General features: G+C 44.5%; 1 protein-coding gene across 1 annotated transcript in view; it reads left to right on the forward strand.

Moving 5' to 3' along the window:
• RABGAP1 (RAB GTPase activating protein 1) overlaps positions 1 to 14,477 on the forward strand; it is a 124,148-nt gene that overhangs the window by 45,490 nt on the left and 64,181 nt on the right. Inside the window, exon 13 of the mRNA XM_074974178.1 lies at positions 130 to 280. Coding sequence (XP_074830279.1) covers positions 130 to 280 — 151 coding nt within the window. The remainder of the gene's footprint in view (positions 1 to 129; positions 281 to 14,477) is intronic.

The following is a 14,477-nucleotide window of genomic DNA, read 5'->3' on the forward strand; positions in this document are numbered from 1 at the left end:
TCTTGAAGTTTTCTCCACTGTCTCTCACATTCCACATTGCATTTTGGTTGTTACACGTGTGTTATCATCTGTTTGTACTTGGGCCACAGTGATGGAGCATAACTTCTCTCTTGCCCTCCCTTCACCCAGGCATCTCAATTTGAGTGTGAGGCCAAAGCCTTTGTCAGCGTTGGTGAGAAGTGGTGTTCCCGAGGCACTGAGAGGAGAGGTGTGGCAGCTGCTAGCAGGATGTCATAACAATGACCACCTAGTGGAAAAGTACCGAATTCTCATCACAAAGGTAAAGTGATGCATTTTATTGTTTTAATGTTTTATTGGTAGAAAGGTGGATAGTTACAAGAATACCGTAATGCTTAAAGGTTATTGGGTATAACTGAATACAGAAGCTGAAAAAGTCAATATAATGGAATAAAAACATAAAAAAACCACCCTAGCTTCTGGAGTATTTATTGTGGAGTTACCTCCACTTAAAGCATATTTTCCTTTAATATTTCCACTAATATTTTGTAAAACTGTGACCTGTTTTAGTTTGCTTCTTAGGAATATTCAGCTATTTGCTTTTTATGCCATTGTTAGAGATTTATTTGGTTAAATTCTTTGGCTTACTCAGATTTCCTGTTGGAAAAGTAACTTCTGTTATGTTGTCCCTAAAATCTGTTTGCAGCTAAAATGAGAATCCAGACCTAAATGTTGAAATTTGACTTGTTTCTTAGTAGCATAACCAAGTTAATGTGATCTGGTGTTTGCATTGATCTGTTAACATTTGTTTGTTTTTAAAGTGCATATTTGGGGGGGTTTTTGGGTCCAGCTGTTTAATTTTGCAAATCTTGGTTCTTAAGAACAACAGTAGTGTATGGAAGTTTCTGACATCAGTGATGACAAAGATAATAAAGAAAAAGAAAAGACATTATACGCTCAGACATCATGCAACCATGCTTCTCAACATTCAAAATATAACAGTTGCTCAAGAAATAAGAATGAAGTATCTTTTTCTCCACAATCAGTATTCTGAGTTTGGATATGATCGTTCTATGCACAAGCAATCCTATTTTACTGTGTTAATCAAATGATAAAGTACTTCAAGAGTGTGTAAGGAATGACTGATGGTGAGAGTTCACTGCAAAAGTCCTCTGAATGTAAATTCATTGTCCAAAAGATAATTAGCAAAATGAGTCTGAGTCAGCCTTTGGCTATCCATGGTCTGATTACACACAATCTGACTCCGATTTGCCAGGAATAATTACAAACATTCTTCTGAGGGGAGAAGGGCATCTGAAATAAAACCCAGTGGGAAATAAAGCTTTGATTTAGGGTGCATGATCACACAAATTAAGAAGAAGGTAGTAGTATCTGTCAAGCAAAATCTCCTGAGTGCTTCTGTTATATTGTTTCAACTGCTAGGTGAGGAGCTGTGTCTCCATTCCAGTATTTGGGTACTGGAATGAAGGAACGACCTGTGTGTAGTACAGTATAGTGCGTGACACACACTCCTCCTGTCTGTGAGTGAGTAAATGCACTAGGGTGTTTCATTTTCCTTCTTAAATCTGTGAAATCCTTCCACTCTTTCACCTCTTGGCAGAAGCAGAGGAAATAACCTGGCTGTGATGCATTGGAAGTTTCCCTGGAGTCCCAGGCAGGGAGAGTTGGCTGATTCAGCATTGTGATATAGGGACTGGCCACTCAGAAAATATTACAAAATTAACCTCTTGAAGACAATTAACTTTGAATGAGCCTCTTTGGCATATTATCTCATAGAGTAATTGACTTAGGCAAACGAAAGTGAAGTATACTTTTTAATATAAATGCCGTATTTGAGAATTGCTGTGGTGTTGGTTGTGGTGACCTAAATGTCAGTTAAATGAAAATGGGACAGGAGTGTGTTTATAGTATTAGTAGAAAAAGGGTGATGGTCTGGAGGGAAAAAAATCTATTCAGTTTGTATACTGAATTTTCTATAGTCTGCATAGAGTGAGGAATGGTGGAAGACATAGAAAAAGGGATAAGGAGCTGCATAGAAAGAGGTCTAGAGATGAGATGAATTCAAGAGTCCTTTAGGAGGAGGAGATGAGAGAAAAGATGTCAGCAGGGGAAGAATTGTGTGCAGCTTTAAAGAAGGACAAGGACCTTGAAGTGGAAGGGAAGAGGATTAAAAGAGGGAAGTGACATGGTCAGTGAAGGAGAGAAGTATGGAGTGAGTTTGTTTGTTTGTGTGGTTTTTGGAAGAAATTTGGATGAATTTAAAGGGAGTGAGGTGAGGAGCAAAGGACACTTATTGTAGAGAGGGCTGTGGCCTACACTCCTGCAGTGAGAGTGGGATCCTGCGGGTCCTGCAGGATCCTCTGCCATAACAGTGGGTAAAATGTATTTTGCTGCAGGGGCAAAAAAAACCCCAAACCCAGACTGTGGTAATTTGTGGGAACACACTAAATCGCTCATCAGTTTGTCATAAATAGAATTTCAGCAATGTAAAGCAAGTTTTTCTTTAAAAAATAAAATAAAGGTTTTAATACTTAAATTTAAGCGAGGGATGGAAAAAAATTTGTCTGTTATAACAGAAAAAGTATTTTTACATGGTTTAAGATTTGTTGTAGTCTTTTAGTGGTAAAAATTGTGTCTGAATTCCATTTTTTATATATATAATATGTTAACTGACTGGGTGTTTTTTTTTAGTAGCATGGGGGAGTCTTGCGGGATCTAAGGTTTTTGCGGGTGGGAGTGGGATAACAATGCAGGAATCGGTGGGAATGGGAGTGGGTTTTGCGGGACAGGAGCAAGGGCTCTGTTGTGACCATCCTTTCAGGGCTCTGTTGTGACCATCCTTTCAAAGCTGGCAAAATCTCTGAAGCATCTCTGACCAAGTTTGATGGCCCCTTCTGGTAGAGTGCAGACACAGCATTGTTGTTCTTCTGTGGTTGGGGAGGGCTGCTCTTAAGGGTGATTCTGTGGACACTTGTTGTAACTTGCACAGCCCTGGTCTGCACTAGGAGTTGAGGTCGAATTTAGCAGCGTTAAATCGATTTAACCCTGCACCCGTCCACATGACGAAGCCCTTTTTTCGACTTAAAGGGCTCTTAAAATAGATTTCCTTACTCCACCCCCGACAAGGGGATTAGCGCTGAAATCGCCCTTGCTGGGTTGAATTTGGGGTACTGTGGACACAATTAGACTGTATTGCACTCCGTGAGCTATCCCAGAGTGCTCCATTGTGACCGCTCTGGACAGTACTCTCAACTCAGATGCACTGGCCAGGTAGACAGGAAAAGGCCTGCGAACTTTTGAATTGCAATTTCCTGTTTGGCCAGCGTGGCAAGCTGCAGGTGACCATGCAGAGCTCATCAGCAGAGGTGACCATGATGGAGTCCCAGAATCGCAAAAGAGCTTCAGCATAGACTGAACGGGGGGTACGGGATCTGATCGCTGTATGGGGAGAGGAATCCGGGCTATCAGAACTACGTTCCAGTTTTCGAAATGCCAAAACATTTGTCAAAATCTCCCAGGGCATGAAGGACCCAGGTCATAACAGGGACCCGAAGCAGTGCCGCGTGAAACTTAAGGAGCTCAGGCAAGCCTACCAGAAAACCAGAGAGGCGAACGGCCGCTCGGGGTCAGAGCCCCAAACATGCCACTTCTATGATGAGTTGCATGCCATTTTAGGGGGTTCAGCCACCACTACCCCAGCCGTGTTATTTGACTCCTTCAGTGGAGATGGGGGCAACACGGAAGTAGATTATGGGGACGAGGAAGATAGCTCACAGCAAACAAGCGGGGAAACCGGTTTTCCCGACAGCCAGGAACTGTTTCTCACCCTGGACCTGGAGCCAGTACCCCCCGAACCCACACAAAGCTGCCTCCCGGACCCGCCAGGCGGAGAAGGGACCTCTGGTGAGTGTACCTTTTAAAATACTATACATGGTTTAAAAGCAAGCATGTTTAATGATTAATTTGCCCTGTCATTCGCGGCTCTCCTGGATGTACTCCCAAAGCCTTTGCAAAAGGTTTCTGGGGAGGGCAGCCTTATTCCATCCACCATGGTAGGACACTTTACCACTCCCGGCCAGTAGCATGTACTTGGGAATCATTGTAGAACAAAGCATTGCAGTGTATGTTTGCTGGCGTTCAAACAACATCCGTTCTTTATCTCTCTGTGTTATCCTCAGGAGAGCGATATCATTCATGGTCACCTGGTTGAAATAGGGTGCTTTACTTAAGGGGACATTCAGAGGTGCCCATTCCGAGGTGCCCGTTCCTGCTGGGCTGTTTGCTGGTGGCTGAACAGAAAAGTTCCCCGCTGTTAGCTATGGGGAGGGGGGAGGGGCTAGCCACGCTCTGGGGGGAGGCAAAATGTGACCTTGGAACGAAAGCACTTGTGCTATGTATGTAATGTTAAGAGCAAGGTTTACCATGAAAGAGTGTACCCATTGTTCTATAAAATGTCTCTTTTTAAATACCACTGTCCCTTTTTTTTCTCCACCAGCTGCATGTGTTTCAAGGATCACAGGATCTTCTCCTTCCCAGAGGCTAGCGAAGATTAGAAGGTGAAAAAAACGCACTCACGATAAAATGTTCTCTGAGCTCATGCTGTCCTCCCACACTGACAGAGCACAGACGAATGCGTGGAGGCAGACAATGTCTGAGTGCAGGAAAGCACAAAATGACCGGGAGGAGAGGTGGCAGGCTGAAGAGAGTAAGTGGAGGGCTGAAGAGAGGGCTAAAGTTGAAAGGTGGCTGCAGCGTGATGAGAGGAGGCAGGATTCAATGCTGAGGCTGCTGGAGGATCAAACTAATATGCTCCAGCGTATGGTTGAGCTGCAGGAAAGGCAGCAGGAGTACAGACCTCCACTACAGCCCCTGTGTAACCAACCGCCTTCCTCCCCAAGTTCCATAGCCGCCTCACCCAGAAGCCCAAGAACGCGGTGGGGGGGCCTCCGGCCACCCAGCCACTCCACCCCAGAGGAGGAGAAGCAACAGAAGGCTGGCATTCAATAAGTTTTAAAGTTTTAAACTTTTAAAGTGCTGTGTGGTCTTGTCCTTCCCTCCTCCACCACCCCTCCTGGGCTACCTTGGTAGTTATCCCCCTATTTGTGTGATGAATTAATAAAGAATGCATGAATGTGAAGCAACAGTGACTTTATTGCCTCTGCAAGTGGTGATCGAAGGGAGGAGAGGAGGGTGGTTAGCTTACAGGGAAGTAGAGTGAACCAAGGGCCGGGGGGTTTCATCAAGGAGAAACAAACAGAACTTTCACACCATAGCCTGGCCAGTCATGAAACTGGTTTTTAAAGCTTCTCTGATGCGCGCCGCACTCTCCTGTGCTCTTCTAACTGCCCTGGTGTCTGGCTGTGCATAACCAGCAGGCAGGCGATTTGCCTCAACCTCCCACCCTGCCATAAACGTCTCCCCCTTACTCTCTCAGATATTGTGGAGCGCACAGCAAACAGTAATAACAGTGGGAATATTGGTTTCGCTGAGGTCTAAGCGAGTCAGTAAACTGCGCCAGGGTGCTTTTAAACGTCCAAATGCACATTCTACCACCATTCTGCACTTGCTCAGCCTGTAGTTGAACAGCTCCTGACTACTGTCCAGGCTGCCTGTGTATGGCTTCATGAGCCATGGCATTAAGGGGTAGCCTGGATCCCCAAGGATAACTATAGGCATTTCAACATCCCCAATGGTTATTTTCTGGTCTGGGAATAAAGTCCCTTCCTGCAGCTTTTGAAACAGACCAGAGTTCCTGAAGATGCGAGCGTCAAGTACCTTTCCCAGCCATCCCACGTTAATGTTGGTGAAACGTCCCTTGTGATCCACCAGTGCTTGCAGCACTATTGAAAAGTACCCCTTGAGGTTTATGTAATCGCCGGCTTGGTGCTCCGGTGCCAAGATAGGGATATGGGTTCCGTCTGTGGCCCCATCACAGTTAGGGAATCCCATTGCAACAAAGCCATCCACTATGACCTGCGCATTTCCCAGGGTTGCTGCCCTTGATATCAGCAGATCTTTGATTGCGTTGGCTACTTGCATCACAGCAGCCCCCGCAGTAGATTTGCCAACTCCAAATTGATTCCCGACTGACCGGTAGCTGTCTGGCGTTGCAAGCTTCCACAGGGCTATTGCCACTCGCTTCTCAACTGTGGGGGCTCTCTCATCTTGGTATTCTTGTGCCTCAGGGCAGGGGAAAGCAAGTCACAAAGTTCCATGAAAGTGCCCTTACACATGCGAAAGTTTCGCAACCACTGGGAATCATCCCAGACCTGCAACACTCTGTGGTCCCACCAGTCTGGGCTGGGGAAACAAGCACAGAATCGGTGTTCCACAGCATGAACCTGCCCCATTAGCACCATGATGCCCACATTGCCAGGGCCCGTTCTTTGAGAGAAGTCTGTGTCCATGTCCTCATCACTCTCATCACCATGCTGATGTCGCCTACTCGCCCGGTTTTGCTCTGCCAGGTTCTGGTGCTGCATATACTGCTGGATAATGTGTGTGGTGTTTAATGTGCTCCTAATTGCCAAAGTGATCTGAGCGGGCTCCATGCTTGCTGTGGTATGGCGTCTGCACAGAAAAAAGGCACGGAACGATTGTCTGCCGTTGTCCTGATGGAGGGAGGGGTGACTGACGACATGGCTTACAGGGTTGGCTTACAGGGAATTAAAATCAACAAAGGTGGTGGCTTTGCAAGAAACAGAATGGCCCCCTCAAGGATAGAACTCAAAACCTCAAGAATAGAACTCAAAACTGGGTTTAGCAGGCCGTTGATTTCACGGAGGGAGTGAGGAGAAAATGAATACAAAACAAATCTGGTCTATTTCTTGTTTTGAGCCACTTAATCTATCTTTATACATCTTGCTGGCAGCAGACTGTGCAGTACAACCGCTAGCCATCATCATCTCATGGGTGCTCAGCAGAAGACGGTGCAGTATGACGACTAGCCATCATCTTCTGCTGGCTGCTGATTAAAAGACAGTGCACTGCCGACAGGACTCAATCGCCATGAGACGAAACTTAAAAGGGAAATGACCTGGCTGAGTCACTCCCATGTTTGCCCAGGCGCCCCTGACCTCATTGAGGTCGGTTAAAAGAGTACCCAGGAATACGTCGACGACGGCTACGTCATACTGCACTGTCTGCTGCCAAAAGGCAATAAACTGCTGCTGTGTAGCAATGCAGTAGTGCGTCTGCCAGCACCCAGGAGACATAGGGTGATGGTTAGCTGAGCGGGCTCCATGCTTGCTGTGGTATGGCGTCTGCACAGGTAACTCAGGAAAAAAGGCGCAAAACGATTATCTGCCCTTGCTTTCACGGAAGGAGGGAGGGAAGGGGGGCCTGACAATATGAACCCAGAACCACCCGCGACAATGTTTTAGCCCCATCAGGCACTGGGATTTCTACCCAGAATTCAAATGAGCGGCGGAGACTGCGGGAACTGTGGGATAGCTACCCACAGTGCAACGCTCCGAAAGTCGACGGTTGCCTCGGTACTGTGGACACACTCCGCCGACTACATGCACTTAGAGCATTTGTGTGGGGACACACACAATCAACTGTATAAAAATGCTTTCTACAAAACCAACGTCTATAAATTCGACCTAATTTCGTAGTGTAGACATACCCTTAATCTTTTGGGCACAGTCCACCCTACAGGGAGCTCAGCTGGCTGCTGGCATATAGTCATCAGACTTGTTTTGCAAAAGGAAACAATGATAACAGGTTGAAGAAATCTCAGGTTTACATGCAGTTTGCTCTAATCAGCATGCTGCTTATTTGAGGACTTCAGCACCCTAAGGCGGCAAGTTCACCACTTCGGCCTTTGCAGCACTTACCAATATCTTTGAAAATGGTGCAGTGTAGCTGCTCAAATCAACTCATAGTACTGATGTACCTGTCAAATGCTTGGCAATATTGCTTCCTGACCGAGCAGTATAGAAAACCAAGTGCTGTGCTGGCTGACATCAAGCCCTGCCTTCTCTGTAAAGCAACATGTGACACTTCAGATTGCTTCGTCTCATGTGGTGGATGTGCATCTGCAGAAGTGTCAGTTCCACTTAGTGTGGGCAAAAAATTATAAACAGAGAGGATGTGTTAGTTACTGGGGTTCAGCCTTCTACCAAAAATTATTTTAAGACCAAAGAATGACTTAAATGTTTTCCTCGTGATCAAGAATACTGCAGCCTTTCAGGTATGCTCCTCTCTGCCAGAGAGCTGTGAGCAGTGAACTATAATTTCTAGTCGCTGCATCAGACTGCATTGTTCACTGTAGACTTTTGGCCTTGTCTTTTGCTTCAGGGCAGAGAAAAAAGGTAGGTTTCTCAGTGAGATTTCAATCAACTGCTTTGGTTAAGTGACTAGATCAACTTCTTTCATGCTGATGCTTTTAAAAAATAACATTTGGAGAGTGTTCAGTGCAGCACACACACATAGCAGCTGGCACTTCTGCTTCTCCTTCCACATGAGTAATTGCTCCGCTGACCCAGCAAGACATCTGCAATTCTATCATATGCTAAGTGAAAGGGCATGAGTGAGTAGATTTATAGTAGAGGTGGACTGTGTTTTGGTCTCAGTGTTTGGTTTTCATTATTCCTGATTAACTCTGACAACTATACATGGAGTTCTGACATAAGCTGTTTTAACTGTTCTGAAGAGAACTGGTCAGATGTCTTAGGCAGAATGGAAGGACAGAAGGAATTCAGTTCTCCGCAAACTTAGTTGAACTCCACCTCCTTAGTGCTCACCAGACTGCTGTGATCCCATGTGTGTTAAGGCTCCAGAGGCTGAAAGGAGACCAGGCACTGCCCAAAACTGGGGGTGCCTAGGCACACTGTTAGGGTGCAGATCCTCTGCCTAACATCCCATCTGGAGAGTGTAGATTTTACAGTCCAACTGCCCAGCTCCTGGGATGAGTGTTGCTCCTTCCCCTGTTGCTTAAACATACCCTCTCCCACAACTCTAGCTGTCTGGGTCTTTCTCCGCTTTACTCTTCAAGGCAACTTGATAGGTCTAACGCGTCACTGTCTCACTTTGCACAGGATTCTAAAACCCCAACTGCTCTTTACTTAATAGTATGAGAGAATATACATAATTTAGAAAATAAGAAATATTTTGGCTGCAGTGCCCCTCCCTCTTGTTCACTCTTCCCTGGAGTCCCTGGGAGGCCCTCTCTGTTCAGGTAGGCAGGGTTCCCTTGGCCTCTTCAGACTCCTGTATCAGCTCCCCTGTGCTCGAGCTGGTGAAAAAGGCCAAAGTCCCTAAATAGGTCAACTCCTGCCCTTTTATAACCTTCCAGTCCCTCTCAGGTGACTTCAGGATCTGGCCCCTCAGGTGATCACAGACCTCTATCAGGTTCTATTACTTATCCCCTGACAAACCAGTTCTTCTGGGTGGGAGCTAGCCTATTGCCTAGAATGTCTGTGTTTTTAATAGAGGATCATCCCAATTTAATAACTTTCTATTGTCAGCCCTGCATCTTACCCTTTGGAATTTTAGTCCAGCTTGGAGGTAAGGAGACTACTGTGCAGACCTGTGCCTTCTCTTTCAAAATAGAGTTTTCAGCTTAATAAAGATACATACAGCGAGTTCATAATCTCACAGAGAATTCATAAATTGCACGGCTAGATTCCCCAAGTAGTCATACTTCCCAATACACAAGTGTCTGCTCATCATCTGAGAGGCCTGGCACTCTGACGGCCATGGTTTTACCTTCCTGACAATGCTGTGCCATGTTTTACAAGCCATTCCTAGAAGTACTGCTTTTGCAAGACTATTGATAGCAGTGCTGCTAATGGAAATGCCAAATCAGTGGCACTGCAGTTTTCTGAAGGTGGTGTATCCAGGAGTGAGTAATCTCATTATAGCAGAGCTGCAAAAGGAGTTAATGCAATCCCCAGCTCTCCAGTGCAAAGCTGGTAATGCAATAGGCCTGTTTAAGTATTCATAGTAAGTCTGTGCCCCCTTTTCTGTCTTGATGTTGACCTCTTTGTTTCAGTAGCAGCATTTGATTTCCGTCAGTCTTTTCGTGACCCCAGATGGCAGCGAGGCCCTGCATTAATACGGATCTGTGTTGACAGCTGCGTTGGAAGTCTCTGGCCTCTTTCAGTGGATTGTTTCTTGTGAGCAGAGTGGTGGACATGAGCTGCATCAATAGTCTTTGATATTCAAGTTTACTTCCCGGTGCGCTTCAGACCCTTTATGGTTTCAGAAGCTGTGTTTTGCTTTCTTCTACTTCTTAACAATCTCTGTAAGAGCAGTCCCTGGCTTGTTGCTGCTATGTGCCTGATTCCATGTGGCTGCTGAACAGTGAAATCAAAATGTCTTCCACTGTTTTCCGAATGGAGACCTTGTTTTTTCCTTTCCCTTGAATTTACATTGTGACATTGGAGGTACTTGAAAACCATGCCTTGAGGTGTACACCTTTTGATTTATTGCCTTCGGTAAATATTGGCCAGCATTGTATACTGTTCTTTCATTATGTGAGTAATGTCTAGATTTTACCCACTTCTCCAAATTACTTGTGATCGGGAATTTGCGCACCATCTGCATGAATCTCCAAAGCTATTAGCAATCCCAGATTGTTACCCTCATGGGGGTATATGGAAGAAAGCCAGCCAGAAGAATTAAGGTCATATCACTGCTGGGGACAGAAATGGAACTCTAGATCAAAAGATCCAGGCAATTATGGGAAGCATTTGTTTCTGCTGGAACTTCAAAAGAGGGACTCCTTGCTTCAAATGTGGTAGCCCTGGTCTTTGGGATGAAGAGAAATCTCTATCACTTTGGCAGTGGTAGCAATGGCTGGTAACTTCTCTACAGGACTCCAGCCCCTCGAGGGGAAGACAGATGCACGTACATGAAATTAGTCTGCTCTCAGCTGCATTCTGAAATCTAAGGGAGAAGACACTATTGCGTACCTGAAGAAACAATATTCAACACTTTTGGGGGGGTCACCCTTGGACAGAGAAATTCTGTGGTGTGGAAGCTGTTGGTGAATAGAGTATTGGCAGCCCCAAAGGGTTAAAGAATCATGAGATTGGCTTAAAAATCAGGAGATTCTTTTTATTCTTGTTTTCAACCTTTTCTGTGCAACGATTAGAGACCAGTTTTTTTTAATGAATACTGCGATTTTTCAGTTATTCCCACAATTTCAGCAATTGGGCCTTTAAGAAACCCACCAGTCTTGCAAGATTCGAGATAACATTGCTGGAGTTGACAATGCAGTAAATTATTCTTTAATGGTGATTACTGTAGTTAACATTTTTTGTGCATGATCCAAAGCCCACAGATATAACCAGAAAGACTCCTGTTGACTTGACTTGAGTGAACTTTTGTTTGCAAAGCATTTTGCAAACAATTTTCCAAACGCAGCCTTATCACTGCCTGCTCAACTGTTAGGAACAAAAGTCTAGGGCTTGGTAGTACTGTCTCCCCCACTCTTAGGCTTTGCCTACACTACAAATGCTTTGCTTGCACAGCTATCCCAGAAAAGCCCACAGTGTAGACTTGATTTATGACAACTGAAGTTTTTCTATCGGCATAGTAACGCCACTGCCTCAAATGACATTCGCTACGCCAATAGAAGCAGTCTTCTGTCAGCATAGCTGGGGATTTTGATGGCATAGCTCTGTTGGGTAGTGGTTGTGGAGTTTTTACACCCCTGGCTGATATTGTTATGCCAACAAAACTTTGTCTATCATACTGGACTCAAAACAATCTAAAGAGACCATTCCGTTAGCCCAGGTTCCTGTGATAAATTATTTCATAAGTTCAATTGGGGAAGAAGATGACTGTGACCTCTTAGGGTGCTAAACAATCAAAACTGGAAAGTTTGTTTACTTCCTGGGAGTTGTGTATAGGTGACAAATAGTAATTTATAAAATATAGTGGCTAGCTGAAACTATTGGTACGTAACATTTGTAGTGTCCTAGATAGCGTTGATTTCCCATTAAGCATTCCATACGTTATTTTAATAACTGTGAAATGCCTTCAGCAATAAAGTTAGGTTCTGATGAGTTGAATGGAAAAAAGCAATAGTTTCCATAGCAACTGGTAGCGAATGGCAGGGAGCAAGTACTCTTTCAGTTATTTCTAAGCAATGGATGAGCTGATACAAAATTTTTGCCTTTTTTATAAGCCATATGCATTGGTCCCAATAGAACAAGTGCTCAGTGCATAGGAAACTAAAGGCTGTCCATTATATCCGATGATGTCTCGACATCTCTTGTGTTCTCCTGTGGCTGTATAGTCCAATCTGCAAGGAGCAAGGTCATGATCAGATGTCACATAGGAAACTAGCAAGTAGAAAATTGCCTATTTTGTACTATTTTGCTTTTAGAATTGTTCCTTTATTTTTATACTCTGCTGTGAACACTGATTCTATTCAATAAATAATGAACAGTTGGATAACAATTAATCCGGACTTTAGGAACTAGTTAAATCAAGACATTGATTTGTTTTAAGATAATATAAGATTAGCTTTTTCTCCTGGGGTAAAAATGATCCATGCTTTCAGTGAACAGGTGAAAACACTTTTCAGAGAACCCTATTTTTTTTTAGACTTCATAGAAATGCCCCTCTAACAGAGCTGTGAATTTCAGAGGTGCTGAGTACCCAGAATTCCAGTTGATCTCAGTGGGGGCTGTGCTACTTTACAGATAAAGTGCTTCTGTTTTTAGATTAATGATACAATAATGGGAGTTACATGTTTCTTGTTGAACCTCCATTAGAATGCATTTTGCATGATCATAGGTTCTCAGATATTCCTGAACACCGGTGTTGTGGAATAAGAATATCTCTGATCAACGCAGCTTTTGTGCTGCAAAACTGTGCAGTATGGGACCCCACCTCATTTCCCATTCAGCGAGAAGAGAGATGATTTTACATTGTTTTAATGGCTAAGAATTGCCTAATGCAGACCCCCATCTTTTTTGAAGCCTTCTGTTTTAGGAGATCACAGCTAACCTTAATATCAGGCTGTGGAACAATTTTGTATTTATATACATTTATTTCTGTTGCTGTAGCACTCTGTTAGCTGAGATACTTCTAAAAAGTAACCTACAAACATCCTTGCCAGTGAAGGGGATGAACTGTTTTAATAAAACTTCTTGAAAACTCACAATTAGCAGTTACCAATCAAGCTGTTCTAAAGGACTACTATATAACATCAGTCAGTAGGTCTCAGGCTGTGGCTTGTGTTTTAGTGGTTCATAAAACAAAAGGTTAAGAATCAGGCATTCATAATGTTGAAGGGAAAGTAGAGTGTTAGGAAGGGGAGAGGTTGGTTTATGCGGGACTGTGTGTGGGGAGATGGCTTGTAGCATTAGTGTGTATCAGATAATTGCATTATCAGAAAAATATAGTGGCACAACAGGGATATCTTGGAGGCACATCAGAAAAATCCAGTAGCTGCACAGGTGCCCCTTGCATGCTCTACAAGAGTAATCCTACGTTCATTACTCCTTAAGGCAATTCCCAATTTAAACAAATGTATCAGTATCAACTATTTTTAGAAATCTTTAAATGCAGGATTCTCTCTAGTTACTTTCTCTTTTCCCTGTAAAGCAGTGGTGGGCAACCTGCGGCCCGCACATGGCTCGTCAGGGTAATCCGCTGGCGGGCCGTGAGACAGTTTGTTTACATTGACTGTCTGCAGGCCTGGCTGCCCGCAGCTCCCAGTGGCTGCAGTTCGCTCTTCCCAGCCACTGGGAGCTGCGGGTGGCCATGCCTGTGGACGGTCGATGTAAACACACACTCTCGTAGCCCGCCAGCATATTACTCTGATGGGCCGCAGGTTGCCCACCACTGTTGTAAAGCGTGTGTTTCTCCCCAGGAGAGCAGTAACTTTGTCGATAAAGGGCTTGTCAAATGTAGAACTTAATAGTGTGCGCGTTCCCTGGCGACTGCATCTTGACACTGTGAGAAGGCTTGTGTGTTCCAATGATCCTGGGAGTTAGGCTGGTGGAAGCTTTAATTCCTGGTAGGGCCACCCAGGCTGAACAGGTCATAGGGTAGGAACCACATGAAAAGGAGTCCACCCCTCCAGGGTGGTGGCTGAGTGAGGCCAACAACCTCTCATCAGTAGACAGGGATGGTGAAGGCTTTTTTGTGCCCTGAGTGACATCTGACTGTGGAGGAAGGATTCCATTTCAGAGTAGCATGTGCAAATGTTATAATAATTTCACTAAAAAGCTAGATGAAAAAGTTTTTTGTAAGAGTATTTGACTGAATAAATGTGTTAGTCTCATAATATAACAGTACTTCTGAGGTGGGAAGACAGAATCATACAGTAGCAAAACCTGGCATGGGCCTCATTTGATTTCCCCCTCTATATACATGACAATTAGATTTGCATACACGCATCTAAACTAGGTGTATGTGTCTAATTTTCAAGAGTGCTGAACACCACAACTCAATGACTTCATCTGGAATTGTGGGATCTTCTTCAAGTGATGGCCCCCATATGTATTCCTATTGTGGGGGTGTGCATGCGTGCC

Source organism: Natator depressus, chromosome 16 (assembly GCF_965152275.1).
Source record: "Natator depressus isolate rNatDep1 chromosome 16, rNatDep2.hap1, whole genome shotgun sequence".
In the NCBI taxonomy this organism is placed as follows: Eukaryota; Metazoa; Chordata; order Testudines; family Cheloniidae; genus Natator; species Natator depressus.